This window comes from Dermacentor albipictus, chromosome 1 (genome assembly GCF_038994185.2).
Source record: "Dermacentor albipictus isolate Rhodes 1998 colony chromosome 1, USDA_Dalb.pri_finalv2, whole genome shotgun sequence".
In the NCBI taxonomy this organism is placed as follows: Eukaryota; Metazoa; Arthropoda; class Arachnida; order Ixodida; family Ixodidae; genus Dermacentor; species Dermacentor albipictus.
Window position 1 is genome coordinate 76,175,714 of NC_091821.1, and position 22,978 is coordinate 76,198,691.

Here is a 22,978-nt window from a genome sequence, read left to right on the forward strand (position 1 = left end):
TAATTAATCACGTTTAATTATTTATAAACATTATTTTTCGGTCTTAGATTGTTTTAATTAGATTTATATTTTTAAGCTATACTAATGTGCACAAAATTATTACAAAATTTGTGATCACAATGAACCGTAATGGTGTCAACGCAATCCAAACCAATACAATTGAAGCCATTGGTTCTGAAGAGGTTCCGTTACTGATACTGTGTTGAAACGAGGGCGTCTATATTTAAAGCGCACAGGTTTGTTTCATTTCGTTGTTTCCTTCATCTGCTATGTTGACGTAGTTCTTCCAACAATGCTACTCCTTTGAAAAGCGTGGTAAATATATTTTTTGTTATGCCAACGTTTCCGAGGGATATGTTTCAACGGATCGTGGCAAATGCGACTGGCGTTTAGCCTGTTTCTGCGGCCGTTTGATCAAAGTACGTCGTGTCCCTAAAGCTCACCTTCGTCAAAACACGAACCGTCTGAGCATGCTCAAAAGTAACTCGCCGTGGCTGGCGTCGCGTTTTGCATGTTTCGTAAGAGCCCTTTTGCCAATTCTCGAAAAGTTCTTGCTTTGAATGAACGGGGTCGTTCTCGAACACCGCCGTGTTTATGTGTCTTCGTGTAAATTAACCGTGGGAAAGTGTGTGTCCGGGTTAATCGCTCGTCGATGACATCGATGTGAAGGTTTTGGGCGCTTTAAGTCGCTTATGAGACGGGGCGCGGGATGTTTGACTGGCATTTACACAGTTGTGTGCTAAGAAGTGTAATTTCTCAATTTATACGTTTGCAGTTATCCTGTTACTTGCTTTCCGTCATGCAAATGTCGTTGCTAGATGTCCTGTAGAAAAAAAAATGAATAAAAGCGTAAGCCGCGCAGCTGCAATTTATTTTGCTGCGCATGGTTTGGAATCGAAAAAAAAAAAAAACAGTGCATCAAAGGCGATCCGATGCTTCATAAAGCGTGGCACATGGGATGAAAGTAGAAGCGCTGTGATCCGCGAGACATGCCAGCGAAATGTACCAGGTAGAATAAGTCTTCAAATTGAACATTTAAAATATTCAATTGAAAGATACCACAGTGTGTTCATTGCGACACGCAAAAGTGCTCTTGTACTTTGATTTAGGTGCGTGCTCAAGAACCCCAGGCAGCCAATATTAATGTGTAGCCCTCCACTACAGCATCCCTTAGTGTTGCTTTGGGGCATTAAACCCTCAGTCAATATTTATTGATTATAAAATGATCCTTACGTGGATAGAGAGCTTTTGCTCCTGGCAGATCTTTGACAGACAGAGATAAGGATACCTTAACCCTTTGCAACGCTATGTACACAATTGTGTACATTCTACAAATGCATTTATTGTGGCATATTTTGTTAATACTAGACGTTTTTGTTTACTCCCGCCGAATCTTGTGCTTCCTCTCTGGCAATGTGCACGTTTTCAGTGCCATGTGACGCAAGAAGCAACAATTATGCGATAAAACAAGCAGCGTTGTTGCACCTGTAGCAGCATCAGCTGGTAAGTGCAAACAACTGTTTTTTTTTCTGCTTTTCTCTTATTTGCTGCAACATTTATAAATTTGGAAATGTGAAAAATTCTTTGGGCTGTACATACAACGAAGTATTTTGTCATGATCCTAACGGTATTCTGGCAGCAGTGGAATTAGTGCATGGTCACAAACATGTACAAAGCGCGATAATGGACGTGAACTGATCCCCCACTGGTCCTCATGGGATAAATACATTTTTAAATTTGTTTTTCAGATGTCTTGGATGTGCTCTGCACAATATCGTACAAGAAGTCTCATGATGGGATGATAAATATAGTGGAAAGGCTTCTATAGGAGGTTGCTCCTGGCAACATATCATATGTTGGTAAGAGAAACAAAGATAAGGTTGGCCAGGAAAGACTATTCCCAGCATTATGCCAGCAAAGATGACGAGAACAAGCAGCCGGATGTGTTACTGCAAGAAATGCCTTTTATAGACAATGTTCAGAGGAACTTCCAATGAAAGAGGGAGCAGTATGTGCCTCTGTTGAATACTGAGTTCTGTGGCTTTGCTGAGAGCCAGACAAATCGTGTAGTCCATACACCTACTTTGAAAGGTACATGCCCGAGTCGATTTTGGGATACATTGCAGAGCAAACCTACACAGCATGCAGACATTCCTGATTGTCAGCACACTTGAAGAAATAACGAAGCTCTTGATAGCATATCAAAGATTATCCAGAAGGATGGCGAAAGCTCCTAGATGATGCACTTCCAACTGCAGGTTGCAGGGGCGCGCATTACATCTGTGTGATGCGCACAGAAGCATGGAAAACCATCACATGAAATTCAAGACTTGCTGCCTGAATTTCTCCAAGAATGAACTTGTTCAGTGGCCCAGCGTAGATTCTCAATATGATGCTGTTGAGCACTGGCCTGAAGCTTGGGGAACAAGTGGATCCATCCAGATGCAGATGTGAAAGATGCAAGGGCCGGTCGAAAATATTTTGCATGAAGTACCAGCTGCCTATATGCCTCACCAAGAACTGGAGTCACTTTACATTTCACAACTGAAATTCCTATGCCGATTTCATAAGCATTGAGGCGCCTTGTACACAATTGTGTACGCTGGTAAAAAATAAACCAGGTTTTTTTTTTCTTAACAGCGTTGTCATTTTGTTTGTAAGGAGGTCTAAAAAAAAAAATGTTTCCTCCGAAAAATAGTGAATGACATCTGAAAGAGTTGTTAGAGCCGAGAAAAGGCAGTAAGCATTTGTTTGAAAACCCTTGGACATGGTTGAAGCAGTGCCATTCACTGCAAACTTGGTAGCAAAATGCCAGGAAGCTTGCAGTCATAACATGCTGTGGGCTTGTAGAGAAAAGCACACAGGTGATTTTTTTTTAAAAATGCGTACAGACCACCAGAAAAAATTGTCAAGTCAGAAATATTTCGTGTGAGCATAAGGATGTGAGACTATAAAAGGTCATGTGTGCTGCACGCAACTTGAATGAATTCTTGTGAAATGTTTCATAAAGTTTTTTGTCTGCAGCTTGCGTAAAAATCATAGTGAGTCGTAGCTTCTCATCCTTTTCCTTAGTAGTCATGCTGGTGTCATGTTGTTTGTGGGCTTTCATTTGTTGCAAGTCTGTGCTCCCTTTCTGCTCTTTGTTTGACAGCACAGCCATAACATTCTGCTTCAGCATGGTATCATTTCCTTTGTCTTCCTTGGATATGGAAGTTCGCTTGGGTGCCACCATTTCAATTGCTTGTTATGTCTCACATGACCGAGCCATTTTCCTTTTGCTTATGGTCTCAAGGGTAACAGAGAAGGAGTGTTTTTTCTGTTATGCCCACGAATGCAGCTGAGTACTGAACAAGCCTACATTTAGCTGCCAGGCGCGGCATCCATGACATCACTGCAGCAAGCAGCACCAGTGTTTGCATCACAGCTAGCATGTTGTCATTGCTCCTTATGTGGAGCAATTGGTCTGTATGTGGAGGAATTGCGTAGGAATTTCCCATTGGTGATGTCGGAGCCTGTGCCAGCAATCCAGGCTCAGTGCACTCCTGCACCTTAGCACTGCCTTCTCAACTTGAGTCCATCCTCCTTTCCACTAATGCTGCCCGCTCCCGAGGCCAGGTAGACAGGGAAAACTATGCAAAGAAAGATTTCAGCTTTATGGCCTTTGCAGTAAGCGTCATCACGCTCTGACTTTACTCCCCAGCACACTGCCACCACTCCAAGGTTCCAAACTTCAAAGCCTTGTGCTTTCAAGAAAGCACTGCTGTGTTTCGCAGGCTGCAGACTCGGCGAACAATTGTTGGGTGCAGAGTAAGACGTACTCATAGCTGGTGTCTCAGCAGACGAAGGGGAGGAGTGATAGTTTTTTTACCTTTCTGACATCTGTGGTGTTGCTAGCTTATTAATTTGTACTTAGTGCTACTTAGAATTGTCTGCTTGCTATATCAGAACTTATTGAGTTTTTTGAACTAGTGGATAAAAAGGGGATCCACAACATAGCATATTCTAGCACATTTTGGATGAGTCGTTCATTTTGCTGAATCAGTGTTGAATTGATCTTGCTGAATCAATGTTAACACTGCAAAAGAAGTAGATAGTGGGATGGGATTAGTAAATCCGTGAGTTCAGTTCATGCAGGACAGACATCGTAAATCTCTCATAGAGCCCTGAACTTTACAAGGCTGGTGATGATGATGCGGCTTTTCTAATGGCCTCCATATGTTTCATTTATTATGAGATTTATAGTTGTGTTGGCTACACAATACTCTTTTTCCACCTTCATCCAGGGAAATGAGTTCGAGCCAACAACCTGATGAATGCTTGGCGAGGCGGGGAATCCATGACCGAAGGAGTAGTCATCACGATGCTGATTTAACAGACTCTTGTGATGATGCTGAAGACCAGACAGACAAAGCTGAGCACATATCTCCAGATGCTGACATTGAGGAACCATTGGCACAGGAGTCATATGTAAGTGTCTTCTACATTGTGATGTATAGAATTTCAGACAGGCTAGAACATTGGAAGATGCCTAAAGCACCATAACGCACCATCTTATAACTACCTTTGTCGACAGAGAAGTTAGTTGAGCATGTGCTCTGCAGTACCAAGCAGTAGCAGTGCACACTTGTATTTTTCCTCTTCATTTCTACCACGAGATGTGCAAAAGAACACTTCGTTGTTTGCATATATGTGCCATGGCTATATTAAATTATGCACATATTACAAAACTAATGAATGCTGGCCACCTTGTGTGAGCAAGTGATCTAGATATAACATAGTTTTAACATTGTTCATATACAGTAGACTTTTGTTAATTTGACTCCGGTTAATTTGTTTTTTCAATTAATTCGATAACGACCAAAGGTTCCAGCCAGCGCCTGTGCATTTCTATAGGCCCAAGCATTTGTTATTTCGATCTTAAATTTGGCTTTTGCTGGATAATCTGAACTTGACCAGTCAGTTTGTACGTGCCAGACCCCTATGGTGCAATAGTGACCCCATTTAGTTGCAGCACCTGTTTCAGTGGAGCTTAGGGGACAGTGAATGAATTGGACACACGTCATAATCTTCCATTAAAAACTCCTATTTTCAGCCTGCCCTAGGAAGATATTCAAGCAATGAGTGTTACACAGTGTCTCATTAAAAGGGCCCTGAATCACCCCTCTGGCTCTGTGAAATAACGTTGTCCATGGATTGCATATGCTGCTGTTAACATATCAGCCAAGTTTTGCTGTCGTACGCGGTGCGTGGAGATCTCTTTTCAACAGAAGTCTGCTCCTCATTCTCTTCTGGGTGCTTTATTTAGTAATAAAGCGGATTCCCACGCGTGACTGTGAGCTGCAGTTGGCTACATAGCGGAGGTACTGTGGTTTCTGCGGGGTGGCGCCATGAGTCCACTGGTTAAGCGTACTGCAGCTCACTGAGGACAGCCACGTTTGGCTTGCATTTAGTGCGTTTTAGGCACCAAAATCGGAAGTCATGGCATCTAAGTTAACATCCAAAATGAAATTTAAACTGCGCGCCAGTGACATTTAGAAGGCGGATTGTTGTGGCCGCGCCCAATTCGCCAGGCCTTCACAGTGCAAGGCATTGAAGAATGAAAGAGAGCACAGCAGAGGCTGTGTTTGATTGCCAATACAGTGAAATCTCAATACTATGAACTTCAGGGGACCACCTGCAGCAAGTTGTTTTTTCATCAAGTTGTTTTTTCATCCACTTTCATTGCCATTAATTTATCATTCCTTTAATTAAATTAGTAAGTACAAATAATTTCCTCTGTTTTCCCTGGTAGCTTTGTTTGTTGGCTTCTCATCATATGATTAACAAAAATTGGGCCCCTCGGTTAACCCCCTTTCTTCTCATCCTTACATAACGAGGGTCTGGAATCCGGCAACATTGATGCCTTCAGGTAGCATGTGCAGGTTTATTGACCAGTTGCCTTCATCCAGAAAGATCACATACTCATGACGCCTGCGGCAGAAAGGATGTTCCACATCCGCCGCCAATGTTTGGGAGTGGTGGCACTGGCTAACACTGCCAAGGTTAGTTCTAGTAGAAACACATAAATACCCAAGAAAGTGGATGGGGAAACCACGCCGTGGTAGCTCAATTGGTTAGAGCATCGCATGCATAATGCGAAGACGTGGGATCATTCCCCACCTGTGGCAAGTTGTCTTGTCATCCACTTTCAATGCCATTCATTTATCATTTCTTTAATTCAATTAGTAAGTACAAGTAATTTCCCGTATGTTTTCCTTGGTGTCTTTGTTTGTTGGCTTCTCATGGTATGATTAATAAAAATCTAGCCCCTTGGTTAACCCCCTTTCTTTTCTGTCTGGCTGTGTATGGGTCAGTCGGGTTCTCACTAAGTAGGTTCAGCCTGATTCTTAGATAAAAAAGAAGCATGTCCAGTGGCAGTATTTGAACCTGGATCTGCCAGCGCAGCAGCCCGATGCTCTAACCATTAGGCCACAAAGAAGGCGTTATGGCACATACTCACATAAGGAGATTGGTCAAGAAGCTTGTCTGCATGTTGATTATTACGATGATAATGTCCATACAATGGCAAATACCCATAACGATAGATTGGCCAAGAAGCAGGTGGCACATATTGGCGATCGCCAACAAGGTTGTCAAGATGATTGCCCCCGTGTTGATCGAGATGATTATTTTCTACTATGGCACATTCCCAAAATGGGCGATTGGTCAAGAAGCATGTCCGTGTATTGATGATGGTGATTTCAACACACTGGCACATACCCAAGAACAGCCGTACAATGGCACATGCCCACAATGGAGGACTGTACAAGAAGAGGGCCGTACATATTGTTGCCAAAGCAAACTACCTCTTTGAGAGGATCGCTGTGGGTTGATGATTATGATTTCCATACTAGGGCACATACCAACAGAGGATTGGCCAAGAAGTGTGTCCACGTGTTGGTTATGATGATGACTTCAATACCATAGCCCACACCCATAACAGGTGGTCGGCAAAGAAGCGTGTCTGCATTTTAATTATGATGATGATTCACATTGCGTTGCGTGGGTGCGTGAGAACACCTGTGAGTAGCATTTTCTCATGCCAAAGACGCAGGAAGGAAATAAGCAAATTTATAACATTTCATTAACAGCTTTATGAAAGCTTTGCTTCATATAGATTTCAGCATGTGCATGTGATCTGCATTATTGTTTTTTCATGATAATTGGACCGAAAACCGCTTTTGCGGCATTCATATGTTTTGCAGGATAAATAGATGTATTGCGGCAAAGCTGACTTTAGGAAAGCTGCTGCTGTTGTGCAATGTGTATTAGACCCTTGCCCATTTTTCGCGCTAAAATATTGGGTACGTATTATATTTCTACTTTGTTTAAAAGCTATGTCATATCTACATTAGTGTTATGCCTTATACAAATAGTGGGTGTGCATTTGATTTTGGGGCGTAATAGAATTGAGAATGTACTGCCAAATTAATCGGCAATGCGTTTTGCCATTTTTTCTGCGTCTTGTTTATTTCAACGTGCCAGCTAATTCAACCAATTTCAGCGGTTTCGTCAGGATCGTATTAATGGAGGTCGACTGTATGGTATATGCCAACATTCCTCTTAACACAAAAGAAAAACGGCAAGCTAATATATTCATCTACTGCCGGCCTTAGTGAACCAAAACATGTTATCTTTAGCAGCATTTACATGAATACAACAATATAACATCATTTCCCACATGTTGCATACTTGTAAACAGCGGTAATATGCTAGGAAGCGAATGCAGTGCTGATGTTGCTCTGCATTGCGAATGGCAACTGTGACGTTGAGAGAACATTTACTCAACAATCTTATGTTTAAGGAAGGGTGGCTTATTCCGCTGATTGGTATTCCATTAATTTTGTTCCAAGAGCATATAGGAAGTGTGCGGCACCAAAAGGGGGTGTGCCGAACTGGGGCGGCAATGCTGCCAATTGAGATGCCAGCGTTGCCTGTTGTGCAGCCCTCCCCAGCGGGACGCGTACATTTCAGTGTGTTTATCCACTTCAGCTTCAGACTTCTGGTTCACTTTTCCTCAACAATTATGGACGATTTCAACGAAATCATGATGGCTTTCGTACGCGCTCCAAGGTGGTGCGGTGGAGGCAAGAACCAATATGGCACCGGTGGAATCGTGTCCCCAGCCTGAAAGCTGAGCTTGGTATCAAGACATCCTAAGCTGTCCAGCATCGTGAAGGGAATGTGGCCTGCCAAATACGAATGTAAACAGAGGTGTATGCTGTCAGGATCCAGTTACCAAGCGTCTTTTTTGCATTCGCATGAAAGTGAACTTGGAAGGGTGTTGGTTTCTTAATGCTCTTTCAATTCACAACCCCATAAACAGCCGATGTTGATACAAACATGCTCGAATGAACTAGCACACACCTGTCCCACCTAACACGCAGTTCTGCCGCTCCTATGAATGTTAATACTGTGTACATAAACTTGTGAACATGCATCACAAAGGCCATTTTACGGCAGTATATGTAAAGCACACCAACTGGTTTACCAGGAAAACGTAAGAACGTGAAGAAAATGCATACATGCATGAGATTCACTGAATTGTTTGTGTGCATTTGGCTCCCAAATTAACCCTTTAGTTTGGTTTTCAGTGTTACTTTCTTTTTCTCATAATGTGCATTGAGCAAGCTTCTTGGGATAACTCTTTCAGTTGTTAGAAATGGGATAGAAAAACAGCGGCCACCATAAACATAAATGGAGAGAGGGGAGGTAAACATGGCAAAGGTGAAGCAAACATTTGGTAAGGCGAGAGTTAGGAAGCAGAAGCGCTGTCGAAAAAAATTTAACTGGTGAGATGCAACTTAAACTAAATGCAACAAGGCAAGCTGCTATCATGTTAGAAGTGTGTGCACGTTAGTGGTATGATGTCAACAAATCTGAAATTCATGTTGGCACAATGCATATCCACCGGTCTAGCTCGTCATGGAGGCGCAGCCACTTCGAGAAACGAACAAAAATTCTTTCTGCTGGACGTTCAAAATATATACAGTTAAACCCACTTATAACAACTCCAATTTTAACAATATATCAGTTATAACAACAGAAAGCTGCTGCACCGTCAGCTTTTGTATGTTTTCTATAGGGAAATAACCCGCTTACTACAATGTCCCCATGCCACATTATTGGTTATAACGATGAAGTCTGGTGGCTGGGTGCCCGTGCCGAAAGGTACTGGAATGTGAAATTCTTGAAAAGAAGAAAGTGAAATGTGAGCCGCTGCACGATCATTCACCACCCCAATTGCCGCCATGCGCTTCTCTCCATTAGAGATGCACGCCATTCTTGCGCACATCTCTCCGTCGCCCTTCCTCCCCTCCGAACACAAATGGGCTGCGCCCATAGCTCTGCGCCGTGCCACCCTCTGAAAGATTAGTGCACCGCACCTACTTCACTGCCGACGCTGCTCCCAGATTGCTCACTGGGCCCTCACAATTGGTTGTTTACTTTATGGCCCTCATTTGTACAATTCTGCTAACGAATTAAGTTGCTCATGCTTGTCTTTGTTCGTTGCATAAAAGTCGTTCCTGGCCATGTTGTTTCTTAGCCTCGTATAACTCGCCGCCGAAACGAAAGATGGCTGATCCGCCCACTAATCATTGGCAATGCACAACGTTGCCGGTGAAAAGAAGGTGCACTGCTATAGATTTGGAAACGAAGTGCTAACTGGTGAGGCGATTGTCGCGAACGTGCTTGTATCGGATAGCGACAGTGACGGCCACAACGGCAGCGATGGCACATTAGAGCAGGCTGCCTCATCATTGTCCCCGTGGGAGGTCCTGTAGATGATTCAGTCCCTCGTAGGCTTGTTTCTGCGAGGCACCTTCCACTTCACTACGTGGAGCACCTGGATGCTTTCGAGAAGGATGTCAGCAAGCTTCGGGTATAGCAAGCAAGGCTGACGGACATGCGGTTTTCTTGTGTAAGCCAGTGGGAAGTACATGGCAAAATGCTTGTGCTGATCACATCCCAGCGTTTCTTCTGGATTTCTCAAGCTGAGATGCTGCCGCGGCAACCTTCCCGCATTTTTTAGGAGGCCCCTCTTGGGGCCTCCAAAGCGATGCCTCAGCGGAGCTCGTATATCCCTTCCCGACCCCTTTTTGCAGTTGTTATAGCACTGCAATTCTTGAATGCTGACAGCCGCGGCTTGTTAACAACACGCGATCGGAGCACACAGGAAGCAGAGTTAAACAGTTAAACGAGTCAGTACAATCAGAAGCCGGATGGAGGAAGTATAGTTTTCTCGAAATAGCTACACCAGCCCCATTTTGATTTTTTTTTTCATGCAACCTGGTTATAACAATGGAATTTTCATGGCACTTGAATATTGTTTAAGTGAGTTCAACTGTATGTTCAAGTGACCAACATTGGAACAGTTCACAGGTGACATTACAAAGCTGTGACATAAGCCTGCACAGTGCTTCACTATATGTTGGCTGCATCAAGATTCATGATGGGTATCATTGTTAAGCCTTGTGCAGCGATGCCATTGTTGTACCGCATGCTTCCCATAGCGGGAATCAGTAAAGCAGGATGACAACAGACAAGGTCGTAAGGCTAGGATGGACAAAGAAATGCTCAAAATGCATATGATAATGTACGTGAATATGAGCAATATGAGCTTGTAAGATAAAGAGGAGCATCACACCTCTTCAAAGCATGCCTGTGTGCACTACTGTTTCTACTTTTCTTTCTTTGTTAAATAAAGTGCAAAGAATAACGTAAAGAAGGGATTCCCAAAGATGTCTACATTTGCTGCTTTTGTTCATATATCTTTTAAAAGCGTAAATAATGCCTGCCAATGAGGATTTGTATAGATCAGTTTGTCAAACAATGTGCAAGCAGCTCTCTTTTTCATTACATGTTCTTCTGAGTGATTTCGCTTGTGTAACTAGAATGTTAGCATCTAAGAGGTGACCGTTGCCTGCGTTGTTTGTGAAAGTTACCAAGAAAATCTTGAATTTTGGACTGCCTGACTCCCCAGTTTTGCACTTTGAAATAACGCGAATTTTACCCCCCCCCTCAATGAAAAATAAATAAATCGAAGGAGCCTAAATAAACAGCATGTAGCCAACTGATTGGCGGTGTACATGTGCATTGTTAGAGTGTGGGTTCAGGGATGGAGGTGCTGCGCTAATTGCGCCATCTTGTGCCAAACTGTCGAGCTGCGCCAACCTGCGGCAAAACAATACGAATGAAGTCACCAAGATTACCGTAGTTGGATGTGCGTGTTCAGTGGCAATGACACAGTCATAGACATGTGTTGGCTTGTGCATAGCCCTGCAATCGATGCTTAAGCAAACCGTTTCACTGTTGGCATCTTTGTAGTGTGGTTGTGTTTGGTTGCATAATTGTAACTAGACCGCAAGAAAATGAAAACCATTTTGTGCTGCACAATGCATTACAAATGTTCTGTATATGTAAGTGTTATGCATTTGCATATATGCGGACTAACTAAAGATGATTTGAACTCGTGCTCATTTCATGGGGTAGTCAGGAAAGAAAACTGCGCTGAATGAATAAGTGGAAGGATCGACATTCGGGTTAGTTGGTACTGGTTGAACATCTTAATGGGGCGGCACAAGACGACCAAGACAAAAGGCAGAAACGCACAGGACAGCGCTGAACTCGCAACTAACTTTATTTGAAGGCATACACAAACTTATTTACTACAACCCAGAGCCAACGTCCTCTCCCATCGATGGTGTCATTATCAGTGCGCAAGCAAAAACGCAATATCCTCTAATCTAATGCTACACTATGAGGCGGTTTAAATATTCAAATTCATTGTCATACAAATTTAATGAGGGCATGCTTACACAATACAATCCCTTTTTTCCTGGTATAGTAGTCCTCAATAATCTCCCTCGTAGTCTGATTTCTATGCATGGAAAGTATTGTGGTGTCTTCATAGATTAGAGTGCACCCATGCTCAGAGCAATGCCATGTGACATGTGAGTAGGCATTACCCATTAGCGAGTGCCTATGCTCAGGCAATCTAATGTTCAGGTATCGACCTGTTTGGCCGATATAGACGTGACCCCAGGAAAATGGAAGCACGTAACCAACTCCCATTCTGCAGCGTACAGGCGGGGACGTGTGCTTAACAGTGCAGCCTTTCCCAGCATGAGTGGAGGCAGACTGGGCCAACCTCTTATCACTTTTACCGCAAATTTTGATCATCTTGTTAGGGGCAGAAAAAAGAACCTTTACATCAAACCTGCCTGCTACATTCCTGAGGCTGTGTGATAGTTTATGTACATATGGAAGTACAACTAGTTTTTTTTTCTTGTTGGCAGGCTCTGGATTCACTCTTGTGGGTACTCCTAATTTTACACGCTTAACAAGCTTCTGTACAGTCACGTGGATAGCATCCTGCCGCTCTCAAATGCTCCAGTTGTGTTAAAGGGACCCTGAAACGATTTGGACGATTTTGTACAAACTTACTGAGTCGTTAGAGTAGGTCCTTATGATCATTAATTGACGCTTCTAAGTGCACTGCGTAAAGCGTGTAACTTATTATAAGGTTTTAAAAATGTACATTGCTGCCGATCGCAGCACACTGCTCAACAGAATTTTCAGCCGCCCCTACCCATATGACATAAATCACCCAATTGTTGTCACTAGGGCGAGCTGTCCGATTGGCTACCTATGGCATGTCATCAATAATTTCTCCACCTTTATGGTGAACAAATGATGTTCGTAATAGTTGGAATGTTAATTTGTTTCTACAAAAAGAAAGTAACAGAAAGAACAATTCCTCACTACACTTAAGCACTTCCGGCACACAGCAAAGGTTGTCTGCTTGTGTTACAATGTGCTCCATTTTGACGAGAGCTCCACGGTCAGAGTCAGTCTCAGTCTTTTCGCAAGCACTATGATTCGAGTTTGTTGCGTTGTGGACTGCAAACATAGCGAGTGGAAATATGTCAAGCTGCGACATCGTGTCCCTCTGCAAGGCAACAGACGAATGAACTGGCTGCAGCGCATTGGACTGCTGCTGTCCGATCAGCGCCAGGATTTGTGCCAGGAAGATTACTAAGGCAATAGCATTTCGCGAGTCTGGTATTAGGGTAAACGCAAGCACAAGGGGACAGGGCCTGGCCGTTTCACCTTGTCATTTCATGGGATGAGCAGAAGCGCAAATCTGGTCTGCATGGTGCAGCCACCTGGTAGCACAGAGCTCAACCACACACAGTAGCAGTAACGAAATGTATTTTTCTTTGCTGCTGGTGTAAATTTTTCGCAGGAGTGCAATCGTTAACACATTGTTTTTGTAAATGTTTACATTTTTTTACACTTGGTTAGAGCAATATTAGCACTTTGTTTGGCTGGTTAAGCTCTGCGCGAACAGGCGGCTGGACTGTGCAGACCGATCAAACCATTCATGTATGCCTACGCTAAAGTTCCTTCATCAGCTTGAGTTTATGCCTCCAGCCATCCATCGAAACACCTATCTCGCGTGTGGTTACCGGAATACCAGACACGTTCGGCACTGTGACAGAATGCTCGCAATGCACACTGCTTCTATAGCTCTTGCTTGGGGTCAACTTCCAAGCAGCCGGCGAAGAGTTTGGAGAGGCTTCGCGTGCGCTCTCCTAGAGAGCTGGGAGTCGATGACACGACGTGCCATGATTACGCAGAGCCGGTGAAGGCAGAGCTTAGCCCCAATCACTCGGAGAACGAGTTGAGGAGAAAATGCATGACTATGGAGGATGGTAACTTGTAATCGTCCGTAGCTCTCCTAATATGAGACGTTTCACACAAATTGTGGTGCGAATTATTAACTTTAGCTGTACTCTACGCGTCTACAAAGTGTGTCCGAACCGTTTTAAGGGGCCCTTTAAGAAACTCAGAAGTGTAGTGAAAACACGATTTCGAAAGTGCGAAAAATAGAACCGAAAAAGCAATGCCATTTTTACCACCTTTGAATGTGCGGAGTGAAAATTTAAAATTGTTTTTTTTTACCTTGGGCAATACATCCAGCACACATGCTTATCAGTTAGCTTAAGCCTCGTATCTAAAAATTGTAACTTGTTCTTATCTGGCACTTCATGTGTGAAATCTAACCCTGAGCCACATTTGTGGAATACTTGAAGTACATCATGAACCATTTGTTGGAAATTAGTATTCTTCACAAAGATCAGAAAATCATCAACATATCTTAGCACGTTGATTGTTGGGTCATCTAGGTTACTTATATTTCTCTCAACCCTACCTAGGAAAATGTTAGTTGGTACTGGAGCAACTTTGGAGCCAATGCAACACACGGCCTCAGGAATGTAGCAGGCAGATTTTATGTTAAGGTTCTTTTTTCTGCCCCTAACAAGATGATCAAAATTTGCGGTAAGATTGATAGGAAGTTGGCCCAGGCTGCCTCCACTCATGCTGGGAAAGGCTGCATTGTTAAGCACACGTCCCCGCCTGTACACTGCAAAATGAGAGTTGGTTACGTGCTTCCATTTTCCTGCGGTCACGTCTACATCGGCCAAACAGGTAGATGCCAGAACATTAGATTGTCTGAGCATAGGCACTCGCTAACAGGTAATGCCTACTCACATGTTGCACGGCATTGCTCTGAGCATGGGTGCACTCCAATCTATGAAGACACCACAATACTTTCCGTGCATAGAAATCAGACTACAAGGGAGATTATTGAAGCCTACTATATCAGGAAAAAAGGATCGCATTGTGTAAGCATGCCCTCATTAAATTTGTATGACAATGAATTTGAATTTTTAGACCGCCTGATAGCGTAGCATTAGATTACAGGATTTTGCGTTTTTACTTGCACACTGATAGTGACGCCATCGATGGGAGAGCACGTGGCTATGGGTTGTAGTGTATAAGTTTCAGTATGCCTTCGGATAAAGTTAGTTGTGAGTTCAGCGCTGTCCTGTGTGTTCGTGCCTTTTGTCTTCGTCATCTTGTGCCGCCCCTTCAGGATGTTGAATTAATAAGGTCATGCAGTTTGCTCAGGTTGTAGCTTATCAGTGTTGTTTTACATTTTAGCGCTCACTTTCACACTCTATTGGTACATCTGCATTGAACAAGGGGCAAACACCATGCATGTTAAATCTGTTTCGCACATGCACCACGTCCGGTTACCGGGACATAGTGCAGCACATTGACAAATGACCTGTTTGCTTTCATGCAATTTCTTGGTCACAAATATTGAATGGCAACCGCAGTGGTCACTGGAACTTGCACTCGGGCTGCACTATTTCCTGCACAGCCACATCACGCAGCACTAGGACCAGCATTTTTAATATCCGGTGCATTGAATCCACATACATGCATTTTTACAGTGGAATCATATGCAATACTCTCTGCAGTAAAGCACATCAAGCAAACGAATCTGACTAGGGCTATTGTGTTCACAGACTCATTGAGTGTAATCCGAGCCTGAATGAATCTACGTAAACATAAAAACACTGTCTGTAATGAACTGTATACATTGTTATGCTCAGCTTATATTGCTGAACAAATGATCATCCTATGCTGGGTACCTGGCCACTGTGGCATAAAAGGCAATGAAGCTGCTGACGAGAAAGCTACCTCAGTAGCTTTTAGCGACATGGACATAAACCTACCCATCCTAGCCACAGATCTTAAACCGTACTTGCGTCACAAGCTGAAAATCTACCGGCAGAAACAGTGGAATGCTCAGATATCAAATAAACTGCACTTTATCAAACCCAAATTAGGATATTGGGTATCAGAGAGAACATCACGATATAACGAAGTGCTCCTTTGCCGATTAAGAATAGGACACACTTACGGCACTCACTCTTACCTCTCAACTGGGGGGTATCTTCCGACTTGTAATAAGTGCGGCCAAAATCTCACAGTCCTGCACGTTCTTATTCAATGCCCTGCAATAGAAGCACACAGGAAAAAGTATTTCATTTCTGCATATCACGAAAATATACCTCTTACCCGAATTTTTTTCTTAGCAATGAACCGCTTTTTAATCTGAAATTAGTCTTAGAGTTTTTAGCTGAAACAGACACTCTGAACATCATTTGTCCAGGGAACTTTTAGCGCATGCTTAACAGCCCTTATACTCAAGGGCTTTCTTAAAGCTATACTGTCATTGTTATGTTTTGTTGCATCATGCTTTTAACGAAACCCCATTGCCATAGCCCACAGCCCTACTTAGTGTCATTATTTTAGCACTTATATATTTTACGCCATTTGCAGCGACAGGTTTTAGAACCTTCTACAGCCATGTCACATCTACCATGAGAAATTCATTTTCCATGCCATTCATAATGCATTGTTAACATTACCACTTGTCATGGCGCTCTTTGGCCATGCCTGGCCCTTGCACCATAACACATCACATATCATCACATCACACAAAATCAAGCTTCTGTTGCTGCAGAAAGCAAGCCAAGGTGTAAGGTTTTGTAGTAGGTGAACCTTGGCGGCTGAATGGTGGTCGTAAGGAAAAGGTCAACGAAAATACGAACCTCCGAAATTGCGTTTGTGGCAACGATGTTCATTATGCGACTTGTGCACATCGAGTCTGAAAATTTTAATAAACCAGCTTTCAGTGCATAAAATATCAGTTGCCGTTTTACATTGGCTTTATGATGCCTGTGGCAGAAGCGCGAATAATCTCAAATAGTAGAGCTTATTCAATATCTTGGTTGACAAAGCAGACTGGAAATTCTGTGAACATTTTTATCCCTTCGTTGTTTTCAAAAATACCTCAGAGTTTCTTTTTTCTCGGCAAGTGATGGGAAATACTGGCCAACATGCAATGACCAGTATGTCACTTCACATTTATTCTGCGGTATTCTGCTATCTTAACTGAAGAATTAAAAATTGCCAGAGAGTACGACACGAACGGCGTTCACTGTACCTTGATGGACGCTGTTCATGGTGAGCAGTGTAAATATTTCTCATACATTGTGCATAAATATATTTAATTAGCTAACTTTATAAATTTATGTAATCACTGAGATGTCAATGACAACATTGTCGAGGACGTTGAGAAATTACCAATAACAACATTTAAAACAACCTAGGGTTCATGAAGACCATCTTTTTAATGAACAAGAAAGTCCATGAAATAAATAAAAAATAAGAAAACCTTTGCTGTGACCGTGACAACACTTCTGCGTGTTAAAGACTGCATCAATCTTTACGGAAACCTCATCAAATTTCAGGGCACTGGGAACGAGTGTCTGTGATTTTTGCTCGACTGATCAGCAATTTTTGGCGCGAATCTTTGGTCCTTATCAAACGTGAGGTAGTGCAATCTTGTAATGGTTCGCATTTTCAACCATTGCAAGATCGTAGCCCAGGTTTGCACATTAATAATATACACAATGTACTAGATGACATTTCCGTATAAGACCGCCTTTATTACTTGTGCAGGAATGCGCAGTTACATGGATTTTTTCATAATTTCACAGGCTTTTTCTTGCTTTTTTGTTTTTGTTGGAAAAAAAGACCATTCAAGACCTAGGTTGCTATATACGCTGTTATCTGTCATCTCTCCATATATTCCACAACCTTTTCATTTACACCTTCTTGGTTTCTTACAAACTGCACGGTTACCGTGAAGGTAAACAAAGAAGAGTCCGAAAAAAGGTACCTGACATGAGGTGTACCCCAAGGGTCGATTCTTTCACCTGCACTATTCTCGCTAGCATTAAGCAAGCTGCCAACCCTCTTGAGGCGTGTAGAAGACCTTCGCTTTACAGCTTATGCGAACGATATTACGCTCTGGGCCAGCAGAGGATCTCCAGCTGAAATTCAAGAGACACTGCAGACAGGTATTAATGTCACGGTGCTATACCTTCAAGAAAGGGGCCTCACCCTGCCCAGTGCCAAGTGCGAGCACATTGTGGTAACCAACCAAAGAGAACCGCAGGCAGAAGAGGAACGAAAACTAATAACTCTACAAGTGAACCAAGATATTTTCCCGAGAAAAACGCATATCAAGGTCCTAGGCTTTTGGCTGCAGGACAATGGTTAGTCGGACGTTTGGGTGCGGCAAACAATTCAGCAGCTCCATCAAGTCAAGAGGCTACTTACAAGAACAACACAAAGGGTGAGAGGTATCAAAGAGCACCAACTTGGAAGACTCACCATGGCCCTGGCTATACCTCGAATAATGTACCATTATCCATACTTACAAGTTACCAAAACACAAAAAGGCAAACTTGAAACCATGCTCCGGCAGATAACGAGAGTTATTCTAGGCACCCCTGCATATTCGCGATCCAACCGAGTCGATGAGACAGCAGTGCTGCCTAAATTGGATGATCTGAAACAATTCCACCAAGAGGCACAATTTAGTCGCCTGAAGCTATCTAGACAGGGACGGGTATTTTTGCGTGATCTAGGCTGCAATGTCCCACAATGCCCAGACAGGGAACAACAATATCCCCCGTGAGACACGCTAGACCATATCACCGTCGACCCAATACCTCGAAATATGGGGGCAGACACACAACCAGAAAGACGACGAAGTCGAGCACTACACCTCAAGGACGACACCGAAGACTGGATCCTATACACGGACGCCTCTCCAAATAATCAAGGCTTCTGCACAGGGGTGGCAACCAACTCTACACCTTTATCAGGGGGCCTACACTGGAATATTACATCACAACATCAAGCGGAGCTTACAGCTATGGTGGAAGCCACGACCATGCCAAATCCACACGAACGAAATCTGCTCATTCGAACAGATAGCTAGGCTGCATGCAGGGCACTCGCAGCCAGAAACGTTTCCGCGGCACTACACTCAGCATTAACAATGCACCTTAACGCACACCCTAACATTAGAGTGCGGATTCAGTGGATTCCAAGTCGCACAGGGATCAGAGGGAACGAAGTGGCACATGCCACATCCCGCGCAAATCTCCCGGGCCCTTCTCTGTGGTGGCCGGACCCACTGAGTCTGAATGAGCAATATGCCTTCGCGCGGGTGGAAAGGCGCGAAAAATTTGATGATTTACTAAACAACTTCATGAAGTATCCACAAGCGGACACACACATGAAGCGAAGAGAGGCGGTACTATGTAGGCGTGCACAGACGCACTTTCTCTTGTCCCCACACTTCCAACACTACATACAAGGTTTCCCTGGTAAACCTGCTTGCATCGCATGTGGCGGCTTCCCGCATAATGCTCACATTCTAAGGGATTATCCGGCGAGCCGTCTCGCTATTCAGGCTAGCCTTGCCAAACTCTCACCCACCCGTAGACCTACGACACTTGAGGAGTGGCTGGCGGACTCCTCCTCCGACTACGTACGTGCCATGATCAAGCTCATCACGACGCTCGGCTTGGCAGACAACTAGAACAAAGCGGGTGAACCCGGACCGGGGTTCATGAATAAAGTTCATTCTCTTTCTCTTCTCTTCTTGAATGAGTGAGGTAGTAAATGTAAGCTCATTAAATTTAAATATTCGTTTTTTGTTCACAATAAAAAAAAAACTCAATTAGCATAAACTGACCTATCAGCATAGAGCAGGCAGTGTTCGTGAAAAGCGCTAGATCACGGCGGCTGCATTTCCGATGGGGGTGAAATGCGAAAACACCCGTGTGCTTAGATTTAGGTGCACGTTAAAGAACCCCAGGTGGTCAAAATTTCCGGAGTCCTCCACTACGGCGTGCCTCATAATCAGAAAGTGGTTTTGGCACGTAAAACCCCAAATATTATTATTATTAAAAGCGCTAGATTATTTTTTTTCTTGGCCACATTTAGTTGGTACATCGGGTATACAACTTAATCGTGTTTTCTGAGAAACCCATATGGGTTTCTTTTGTAACTTCATGGTACAGTCTTGGGGATGACAATTTTCCCTGCAATTAATTTTGCTCGCCTAGCGGGCTTCCGCAGAACTGATTTGCCATGACCTAATAGTGTTCTGCAAAGTTAAATAAAGAACACCTTTTCTTCATCTGCCTTCATACTCATATTACCCTTTACCAAGGTGCTCCAAGATGCATACTTACTGCTCTGAAATGGACGATTCATGTTCCAAACCTGCTCCAAAGTGAAAAATTTGCTGCTCCCAGAGCTGCTCTAAAACTTCCTTGGCCGCTTCCATCGCTGTGGGTTCCTTGGCACTCTGTGAAGGCTAGTGGAGTTCCCCTAGGCCAGAAAGTTTAAGAACTCCTGTTTAAATTGTAGGCAGTGCATGCACAATTATAGAATGTTTGCATACAAAATAAGCAGTTTAACAGTCTAATTAGTTGTCAAACGGAAAGTGCTTATTGATTTTAATAAATATCCGTGTACGGCTGTGACATGCTTTACATATGTGTGCTTTTCTGTGCATGTGCATAGGCTTGTTGAGATTAGTCTAATTGAAGCAGCCTTTAAAAAAAAGAATTATTCAATTCTCTATTTCTCTTCTAGGCACATAAGCCAAGTAATACGCAGGCATTATATCCTGACCTCACACCCTATAAAAGGAGAACGTCTATTCCTAGAAGTGCTTCACCACCTAGACACAAGAAAGAGCCACCAGCACAGAGCCAGCAGGCGTCCTACTATTTCTGTGTATGTGCACTTGTCTGTGCACTCGTACTACTTGTGCAGTACCTGATCAGCGAACAGCCAATGCCTTTGTCATTGGCTGATAGGCGCCTTGGAACATTGCGAGAGCATCTTCGTAAACTTAAGGACACTTTTGTAGCACAACCTGAGTATAATTGGCAGATCATACGTAGCTCTGTTATGGACATGATCAATGACACTGGTGTTTATTCAGGACCAGCTGTGATCACATTTCTTGCATCCGTTAAAAACGAGCGTTTTGCAACATGTCTTTCACAACAGGTTGCAACTGCCTTGTCATACACTTTCGATGATGGTGGAGATTATGGAACTATTGCTGCTGATGAGTTGTCAGTGTCTGAAGATGTTGCACGGCACATAATTGAAAATCGGTGCAAAGAAGTAGTAGAGAGGCGGCAACGACATGTAATGGTTGCCTCACACTTAGAGAAATGGAACCCTGATGCAGCAATGATGCTGCACCCCTTGTGTGACCAGGAAAATGCTTTGTACAAGAACGTAACATACATTCTAACTGTGTTCACAAAGCATGAAGATGTGTCTGGCCAGAGGGAAAGAAAAGAGTATGATCATCTTGCTGAGAATGCACTTAACAATGCTTGGGAGTCTATGGACACTAACCAAAGGCATGCCATAATTAGTAGGGTGACTGGCAATGTTGTGTTGGTGCGTGAAGATTCATCATCATGTGTATCAGCTAGCTAGGAAACATTTGCTTGAGTAAGTACTGTTTCTGATCTGATGACTGTGATGGCTTTTATGCCTTGAAGGTGCAAGTGGCATGCCGAGAAACAAACGAGTAGGCCGCTTTCACTGTCAAGGAAAGTGTGCAAAGTGAAATTTTGTAAAATATGTTGCGCCAATTTGAAGTATGAAACGTTGAAAAGAATGTTCACATGTCATTTTGCAAGTCTTTCCTTTGTACCTGTTTAAATGCGCTTTGGTGACATGTTGTAGCGATCTCCCCATTTACATGGGTTATCAGCTGAAGGCTTGCAGTGTGTTGTGGTGGCTATCTTCTAGCAAATTTTGTGAAATTGGGCTTTGTTTCTTATTGAGGCAAAGCTTCACATTATCATTGTCATGTGTTCAATTTTTTGCATGGTGGTATTTGATATATGTTTCTGTGTCCATTATTTCATAAGGCACAAATTTACAGACACAGAGTTATTGGCAATATTTACCATATGTAGTCACAAGTGGAGATTAGTAACAGGTGGATGTTACATCTTGACAATAACCAGTTGGTTGAAGTTAGTGAGGCTGTTTTATCCTAACAGTTGTATAGCAGTGCAGTTTAAGTTTGGAAGTTGAAGTTGTTGTGCACAAATCTCAAGTAGTTGATGTAATTATGGCGCACTTTGTGTTTTAGCGTACAGCTGTTGCTGTTGACTTGGCCAGGGATGTGCTGGCATGACTGTGCCATTTATTTGTACAACAAACATTGTATAAGAAATTATTATTGTTCAGTAAATAATACAAACCGTTATATTGAGAATTGGTGTCTCTCTTTTTTTCTTTTGTAACATTTGCAACATGGTTTCTTGTGCTTGCTTGGCCATGTTTATGTAGGTTATTCATTAGTTCCTGTGCATTCAATCGGATGCTTGCTATTCTGCATAATTATCGTCAGCCTAATAATTACCTAGTGCAGGATGAAGCCCTCTGCCCATATAATATTTTTATAATTACACATAATATAGTTTTGTAAAAACTACTCTGCAAAACAAATCACAGTACCAGAACTTAGCCTGGTGAGAGCTGCACATTACACTGGGTATCAGGTACTGCTGGATTTGTTAATGTGTGACCTCTACCTAAGTGGCTACTGCAACAAAATTTTTCTCTTATAAATTGCTTATAAATCAGTATTGATATTCATAATATTGAAGCAATCTAGGCAAAGCTGCAGGACTGGTAATTGCTTTTAATTAGCACCTAAACAGATGATGCATACACCTGGTGATTAAACAATATGGCAACATGACGTGGCCTCTGAGATCTTCATGCACCACTCTTGTACTTTGTTCTGCGTCATCACGGCGGTACAAAAAAAAAAGAAGGGAGCATGGTTTCAGGCAGATAGCCTCAGAGCAGGGCAACCTACTCTGACAACGATGCTCCCTCCCTGCAGAATTTATCTGCACGTTGGCTCTTCGCATGGAGGAAGAAGAAAAAAAAAATCTAGGAAGGAGCATGACGTCAAGCCAATCTCCTTTGATGCTGCCCCTCCTCCTCTCCAGGAGCTATATGTGCATTGACTGAAAAGTAGGCCCTCCATGGTTGCCTCGTCTTTCAGTACATTGTTTCATGGTAGCTGTTGGTGACACCTTCGTCACAATTGACTTCTGGTACTTGCTTTACTCATTGCCACTCACTCTATTCGCAA

At 43.1% G+C, this 22,978-nt stretch overlaps 1 protein-coding gene and 1 non-coding gene across 6 annotated transcripts; both read left to right on the forward strand.

Annotated features, from left to right (window-relative positions):
- The first annotated feature begins 126 nt into the window (after positions 1-126).
- LOC139048083 (torsin-1A-interacting protein 1-like) lies at positions 127-22,087 on the forward strand. Of its 5 annotated transcripts, XM_070522524.1 has the most exons (5): positions 162-236; positions 1,430-1,503; positions 1,749-1,859; positions 4,284-4,467; positions 20,428-22,087. In XM_070522524.1, the coding sequence occupies exons 4-5, from the start codon at positions 4,288-4,290 to the stop codon at positions 21,292-21,294; spliced, it is 1,047 nt and encodes a 348-aa protein (XP_070378625.1). In that variant the 5' UTR covers positions 162-236; positions 1,430-1,503; positions 1,749-1,859; positions 4,284-4,287; the 3' UTR covers positions 21,295-22,087. The 5 variants fall into 5 exon arrangements, with proteins under 5 accessions (XP_070378617.1, XP_070378608.1, XP_070378625.1 ...); XM_070522507.1 differs by lacking the exon at positions 1,749-1,859 and having other exon boundaries at positions 153-236; XM_070522519.1 differs by lacking the exon at positions 1,749-1,859 and having other exon boundaries at positions 236-315.
- On the forward strand, positions 6,095-6,167 carry TRNAM-CAU (transfer RNA methionine (anticodon CAU)). Its single transcript has one exon. It is a non-coding gene; the product is annotated as a tRNA-Met (tRNA).
- Positions 22,088-22,978: the final 891 nt, after the last annotated feature.